The following is an 8,253-nucleotide window of genomic DNA, read 5'->3' as shown; positions in this document are numbered from 1 at the left end:
GTGTTCTCTCTCAGTGTTCTCTCTCAGTGTTCTTTCTGAGTGTTCTTCTCTCTCAATGTTCTCTCTCAGTGTTCTTCTCTTTCAGTGTTCTCTCTCAGTGTTCTTCTCTCTCAGTGTTCTTTTCTCTCAATGTTCTTCTATCTCAGTGTTCTCTCTCAGTGTTCTCTCTCAGTGTTCTTCTATCTCAGTGTTCTCTCTCAATGTTCTTCTATCTTAGTGTTCTCTCTCAGTGTTCTTCTCTCTTGGTGTTCTTTCTCAGTGTTCTTCTCTCTCAGTGTTCTCTCTCGATGTTCTCTCTCAGTGTTCTTCTCTCTTAGTGTTCTCTCTCAGTGTTCTTCTATCTCAGTGTTCTTTACTGCTATGCCCAGAGCCCAGCAGGGCCTTGAAGCCCAGGAAGTCCTTGTGTGACCTACTTTGCTGTCAGGATTTCAGAAGTGAGAGCATATGATGAAACACAACTGGGTGAGGATCTAGTTAATGCTGTAAAAAACCATTTCTTTGTTGAACATTTAAATTGAGAATGGTGACAGTATAGGTAGTATCTTAGTTTAAAGCTATCTTTCTTTTTATAAACTTAATTGTCTCCTGAGCAGCTACAGCCAGATAGTTTCTTCCTTTTGTGGTTTCTTAAGATTGTGCTTCACATAGTCTTATTTGTTTGTATTATTATCCCTGTGTATGTTTTTCTTCCTAGTAGATTGCAAAGTCCTGAATACAATGAGTGTTTTTCAGTTATGTTTATTTTTACCAGAATCTAGTGCAAAACATAGAGATTCAGAATGATACTGTTTAGTTTTTATACTCTTAAGACATAGTGTGGATATGGATCATTACCAAAGTATGTGTCTTTAAAACTTCCCAATTAGGCTACACATCTAAATATAATTATTATTAAAAAGATCTGTGTTTCTCCTTTTATGACTGATAAAATATTCTGGATATAAAATTATTTGTATTCTGACCTTTGAAAATATTTTTAATGAGAGGATATTTGCTTGATTCTAATAAAACATCTTATAATAAAAAAGTTGAGAAAAACTCTAAAAACCAATCTCAAGAAATATTAATATTAATACAGAGCTCTTACCTGTGTTTATATAATATATAATAAAATCATGAAGTTTCCTAAAACAAGGTAAAAAGAGTTTCTTAAAATACTTACCAGAAATGGTACTATTTTTAAAGTATTTCTGATTGATGGATTTTTGCAAATGGTTTCTTGTACATCTGAAATAATTATACCACAATACAAAAATAATTTAGTTACATATATTGAAAGAGAAGAATGACTAATGAATCAAGTATTAAATTCTGATGCGTCAAAATATTCACGATTGAGTAAGAGACGTTTTTTCCATCAACTCCACGAATAGTTTTTATATTAGGTCCAGAAATAGAAGCAATCTGATTAGAAACAATTACATAAAGCTTAGGTTAAAAAGATAATTTTCAGTTCAGAAAATTTCTCTTGACCCATCTTCAAATTCACTGGTTGTTTCCTTAACTGTGTAGTCACTCAAGAGCACATATAAAACATTTTTCATTTCTGTTATAGCGCTTTTACTGCTTACATATCTGTCTCTTTTCTGTAGTTCTCATTTCACTGTGAAATTCTCCATCTTTTTATGCATGTTGTCTGTCTCTCCAGTGTTGTCCATCTTTCCAACTATAACCCTTCAACACTGTTAAATTATCTATGATAGTTCCAGCATCTTTGTCATCTCTGCATCTCATTCATTGATTGTTCGTTTGTTGTGTTTTTTTTTCTCTTGCTTTTTTTGTGTGTCTTGTAACTTTTTTAGAATAGTGAGCATTGAGGTAAATAGTATTTGTACCTGGAAATGGGTATGCCACTTCTTCTGCTAGGCTATTGGTGCGTGTGTGTGTAGTGTGCATGCATAGATGTTCAAAAACTTAAGAAATCTGAGCTGGATTTGGACTTTGTTGTTGTTATACTTACTTGCAGTACATTGCTCATTTCAAATTCATCAAATTTTATTTTGTACTTATGTAGTGATCTTGGAGGGTCACCCTCAGGCCCCTGCAATGTCCTGTCTTACCCCCAGATTTTGGCTTTCTTGTGTAAATGGAAAGGATCTCTCTCTCTGCTTCTAGCTGTCTCCCAGCAGAAGATTTCTATTGGTTGTTACTGATTGGCTTTGTTACTTGATAGTTATTGGCCAGGTGGTGGAAAAGTAAGGGAGATTTTCTGCTGTCCTGGTCTAGGCACTATTGGTCTCTGTTTTTTTTTTTTTTTTAAAGAGAGAATCTCACTTTGTCACCTCTGGTAGAGTGTGATGGTGTCATAGCTCACAGCAACCTCCAAACTCTTGGGCTCAAGTAATTCTCTTGCCTCAGCCTCCCGAGTAGCTGGGACTATAGGTGCCCTCCACAGTGCTGGCTACTTTTAGATGGGATCTTGCTCTAGCTCAGGTTGGTCTTGAACTTGAGCTCAGGAGATCCAGAGTGCTAGGATTATAGGTGTGAGCCACTGTGCCCTGTCCTTTAAACCACATTTAATTTTTATATATGTATTCAAGTTTTTGTCCATTCTATGATTACTGACAATGGTATGTTATGATCTTCCTCCATGATTAGAAATATTTTACATATTTTGAGGATTTGTTTTAAAATGCATATAAAAACATTTTATATACTTATTTTTTTTTTTTTTGAGACAGAGCCTCAAGCTGTCCCCCTGGGTAGAGTGCCGTGGCATTACAGCTCACAGCAACCTCCAACTCCTGGGCTCAAGCGAGTCTCCTGCCTCCACCTCCCAAGTATCTGGGACCACAGGCGCCCACCACAATGCCCGGCTATTTTTTTTTGGTTGCAGCCGTCATTGTTGTTTTGGCGGGTCCAGGCTGGGGATTTGAACCCGCCACCTTAGGTGTACGTGGCTGGAGCCTTAGCCGGTTGAGCTATAGGTGCCGAGCCTATATACTTATTTTGAATTAAAGCTTTGATTATCATAAAGTCATACCTCTTATGTTTAATAATGTTTTCCACTGTAAATAAGCTCTGTCTGATAATATTATACCAAAGTCAACTTTCCTTTTGTTAGAATTTGCTTGGTATGCATTTTCCACCATTTTTGTTTTCAACTTTTTAATATACCTATGATTTAAATATATTGTTTATAAATAGAATATAGTTATAATTTGTAATTTGACAACCTCTGCATTTTAACATAACATTTAATCCATTTACATTTATTGCAAACATGTTTGTATGTCCATCTCATAGTGTTTCTATATCTCTTATCACTTCTATTTTTTCTACTTTGTTATTTTATTTTGAATTAATTTGAAATTTTTTTCTGTGACATTTTCCCTTATATACCAGTGCAGAAGTTGTATTTTATATTTCTACTTCTTACCACAGGTATATTTCAATTATCAACATTAAAATTCAATCTCTATCTTTACCCAATTCCTTAGCAATATAAAAATAGGTCCATTTATGTCCTCTCAACTTATGTACTAATGTTGATAGGTATTTTAATTCTAACATTTTTTTCTTTGGAACATATGCTACTTTATTTATTAGTTTTATATAATGTTTGTTCAAATTTGCCCTCTCAGACTGGCCATCTGAGATTATTTTCTGTCTACTGAAATGCATCTGTTAGAATTTTGTTTAGTAGGAATCTGCTGTTATGTATAACAAAGTCTTTTAGGGTGGTAACTGTGGCTAGGAGTAGGGCACCGGCCCCATATACTGGAGGTGGTGGGTTCAAACCCAGCCCTGGCCAAAAAAAAAAAAAAAAGAACAAAGTCTTTTAGTTTTTATCTGAACGTATTTTTAATTTATGCTCATCCTTTAGAGACATTTTCACTTTTACATATTTACTCTCTTTAGCATGTTGAACATATTATTTAACATCTTCCAATATTTTCAATGTCTTCTGCCTTTTCTGTTGCTGATTAAAATTCATTATGATGTATCTTGGTGGAGATTTTTATTTTTAATTTACCATGTTTGCAATGTGTTGAATTGTTGAATCTGTGGGTTGGTATTGTTAATTAGATTGGGAAAACTGTCAGCCATGATCACTTTAGATAATGACCTCTGGCCTTTCAGACTGTTTCAATCACTTCTCTGTGTCTTCTGAGTGCTGTTTCATATTTTTCATCTCTCTCTCTGTACTTTATTCTGAATAAGTTTCTTTGATTCATATTCTAGTTTATAAACTACTAAATAATTCTCTCTTTAGATGTCTATAATCTGGTGTTTAAACCATCTGCTGAACTTTAAATTTCAATTACTGTATTTTCCATTTCCAGTCATTCTATTTGGGCCCCTTTTCAAATATTCTTGTTCATTCATTATAGTTTCTTACTGTATGATTATATTTTTAAACTTATTTCTGATTACTTTAAAGTATATAAACAGTTATATTCTGTTTTGGGGTTTCTTCTGATTTTTTATGGTGCCTTTTCTCTTTATGGATTACATTATTTATTTTAATTTATTTTAATTTTTTATTGTGGGCTGCTCATTTTCCTTGGATTTCATTTGTGATAATTCTTTGAGACTTGGAATATAGGTAAGTTTCTCCAGAAGAGATATAAATTTGCTTTTCTAGGTATTTTGGGATAGTACCTGTTTAGGTACATTCTAAATTAAATTCATTGCTTGAGGTTTTAAGGACCACTCAGGTAATTTAATTATGGCTACAAATTAGTATGATACTTTACTAGACTATGGTTCTAAATTCTCAGGAATGATTTTTTTCCCATTATCTGCTCAATAATGAAGTTCAAAAAATGTAACTTTAAAAAAAAAATTCTCTCTGCCCCCCCCCCCCTTCTGTGAATATATGTGTAGGGCATTAGCTATTTGGGTGGCACATCCTCCCTATGATGGGAGGCTCTTCTGTAAGATTGCTCATTTTGAGTCGGCCTTAGGTTTTGTCTCCTTCCCCCCTTTTATTTCTGTGAGGCCAGGAAAAGCAAAGCAAAGTTCAACTTCACACCATGAGTTATATATGCTCAGTAAAAAAACAGCTGTAGCACTCTTTATCTTTTTGGCCTCTTATCTAGATTTAGTTCTTGGTCTAAAGAATTTCTTACCTTTTTACTTGCTCATCATAGTATTTAAACTTTTTAAAATTATAAAAATTTATGGTTGTTTTGGTGGATGGTCAGTATAGATACCTAGCCTGTCCATTGCTAAAACAAAAGTCTATTCATATATTCCTACAAGAGAGTTAAGCTTGTCAAACATATTGGCACCATCATAAATATCAGAAGTTGGGTGGAGCCTGCAGCTCAGTGACTAGGGCACTGGCCCCATAAACCGAGGGTGGCAGGTTCGAACCTGGCCCCAGCCAAACTGCACCAACAACAAAAAAAATTGCCGGGCGTTGTGGCAGGTGCCTGTAGTCCAGCTACTCAGGAGGCTGAGGCAAGAGAATCGCCTAAGCCCAACAGCTGGAGATTTCTGTGAGCTGTGACTCTATGGCACTCTACTGAGGGTGACAAAGTAAGACTCTGTCTCTTAAAAAAAAAATTTGTAAAATAAATATCAGAAGTGATATGGTATACTCGAAATAGTATGTATATTCACATATATTCTCAATGTTATGTACTAAATTAATTGATAATCTGTACAATTTTGTATTTTTATTTTCAATTTTTAAATTAAAGTTTAAATTAAAATTGTCTAAGTACAAAATACAATATTTCTTACAGAAGTTGTTCCATACTTACAGTGCAACCTTTCATTGAGATGATTAAGGGACTGTAGAATCTTCTGTTCTTCAGCTGACAGGGTACAGATGTTGAATTGTTGGGTTTTATTTAAAGCCAGATTACGTTTCTGTAACTGCTTGCTATTTATGACAGTTAGAATTTTATCCTCAGGCACTGATGCTTTCATTAGATTTTCAATCATCAGAAACTCAGAGGTACTATCTGAAACTACAGAAAATTTACATCAATGATTCTTTGATCCTTTTCTGTCTTATACATGTACATGTATTCATTTCAGAGAAACCCAATAAATATTCTGTTACTTTGGATTTTATTTGTCAGGATCCTATATCTAGCATTTTTCCATGTTAATTTTTTTTTTTTTTTTTTGAGACAGAGTCTCACTCACCCTTGGTAGAGTGCCATGGTGTCATAGCTCACAGCAACCTCAAACTCCTGGGCTTAAGCAATTCTCTTGCCTCAGCCTCCCAAGTAGCTGGGACTATAGGCATCCACCACAATGCCCAGCTATTTATAGAGATGGGGTCTTGCTCTGGCTCAGGCTGGTCTCTATGAGCTCAGGCAATCATCAGCCTTGGCCTCCCAAGTGCTAGGATTATAGGCGTGAGCCACTGCCCCTGGTCCTCCATGTTAATTTTTAAAAAAGGATATTCAAAATGATGGCAATGAGTCAATAAAAATTCTTAGAGTGTTACCTGGACTAAAGAAAACAATAAATTAAGTTTAGATAATATGGTTTTTGTGTTGTGTATTTGTTATTCATTACTGGTACAAAAAGAAAATGAAGGATGGCTCAGTGCCTGTAGCTCAGTGAGCAAGATGCCAACTACATACACTGAGGCTGGCAGGTTTGAGGCCCGCCTGGGCCTGCCAAACAACAATGACAACTACAACCAAAAACTAGCCAGGTGTTGTGGAGGGCGCCTGTAGTCCCAGCTACTCGGGAGGCTGAGGTAAGAGAATCACTTAAGCCCAAGAATTGGAGGTTGCTGTGAGCTGTGACACCATAGTACTCTATCAAGGGTGACAAAGTGAGACTTTGTCTCAAAAAAAAAAAAAGAAAGTGAAGGAGATTGCCTTTATTATAGCAGTTATAATGAACTATAAATAAAAGAGTTAGTGAAAAGGAACTTAAGGAGCTACTGGGAAATTTGAAGGAGAGATTAGGAAATAAACTCAATTAGATATAAGGAATATATGATCAAAGAAGCTTCAAAATCTTGAGAGAAGGGAAAGATGAGTCAATTAATCAGTTTGTTGCTCATAGAAGAATCAATTTGGAGTTTTCCGCTATCCATTTAAGCAAATTCCAGAAACAACATAAAGGAAAACAATTTTTTAAAATTTCTGTATTGGGAAAAGTTCTTTGAACTTAAAAGTAATGGAGAAATCACCAATAAAAGACTAAAGCGTGTTTATTTAAGGTCAGTCTTCCGTAACAGACTTTATATTTCTGAGGGGCAATATCGAGCATGCCTAAAATATATACATATTTTAAGAAAGGAAAATACTTGAATTAAAATTGTAATAATCAAGTCATGTTTGACTTCCACAATTATAAGAGATAGACAATATGGGATACAGGATAACAAGTGTTATCAGTATATACTGAGTATTACAATTTTAATGTAATTTTTTCCTTTCTTAGAATGTATAAAAAATGTGTATACATTTTCTTAGCACCCCTTGTACATTTATATGTTTGTCCCATAATATACAGGTTGAGTATCCCTTATCCAAAATGTTTCAGATTTGAGATTTTTTAGAATTTTAGAATATTTTCATAGATATATTTTGGGAATGGGATAAACATGAAATTCATTTTTATATGTACCTTATACATAGCCTGAAGGCAATTTTATATAATATTTTTAATCATTTTGTGTATGAAACAAAGTTGTGTATATTGAACTTTCAGAAAGCAAAGGTATTGCTATCTCAGCCCCGCAAGTGGGCCATCTGTGATTGTTAGGCATTACCACCATTCCTGACTCAATTTATATGCCACTGATGAGCACTCATTTTTACACTTACACTTTAGTACTTAACATTAAAAAATATGACATACCACAAACATAGTGGAAAATAATGTGTTCAGGATAACAACTAAGCAGCATAGTAGCATCACTAGAATTTGCAGTTCAACAGCAGCAACAACCAACAAAAGTTAGGCTTTCAGTCTCCATCTATGATGCTGTGTTATTTATTTATTTATTTATTTTCTCTCTCTCTTATTTTTTATTGAATGGTAACTATGTACATTAGTGCACTTCTGGGGTACAGTGTGGGGTTTTCACATGCAATCTGAAATACTTCCATCAAACTGGTCAACATAGCCTTCATGTCATTTTCTCAGTTACTGTTTTAAAACGTTCACATTCTACTCTTAGAAAGATTCACCTGTACCCCTATAAGATAAACCTCAGAAGTGATCCCTCCAAATCCCCTCCCTCCGCCCATTTCTTAGGCTATTTGGTTATAGCTTTCATATAAAAGATATAAATTAGTTTCATAATAGGGGTGTGTACATTGGATA

At 34.6% G+C, this 8,253-nt stretch overlaps 1 protein-coding gene across 1 annotated transcript in view; it reads right to left on the bottom strand.

Annotated features, from left to right (window-relative positions):
• Nucleotides 1-342: 342 nt before the first annotated feature.
• The window catches only part of CEP126 (centrosomal protein 126), a 92,055-nt gene continuing 84,144 nt past the window's right edge, over nt 343-8,253 (bottom strand). The window contains exons 9-11 of the mRNA XM_003781325.2: nt 5,715-5,924; nt 1,163-1,227; nt 343-417 (exon numbers count right to left, since the gene is read on the bottom strand). Of these exons, the coding sequence (XP_003781373.1) occupies nt 343-417; nt 1,163-1,227; nt 5,715-5,924 (350 nt within the window). The remainder of the gene's footprint in view (nt 418-1,162; nt 1,228-5,714; nt 5,925-8,253) is intronic.

This window comes from Otolemur garnettii, unplaced genomic scaffold, assembly GCF_000181295.1.
Source record: "Otolemur garnettii isolate 467f Iridium unplaced genomic scaffold, OtoGar3 scaffold00001, whole genome shotgun sequence".
In the NCBI taxonomy this organism is placed as follows: Eukaryota; Metazoa; Chordata; class Mammalia; order Primates; family Galagidae; genus Otolemur; species Otolemur garnettii.
Note: the sequence above shows the minus strand (reverse complement) of the source record. Positions and strands in the feature narration are given on the sequence as shown.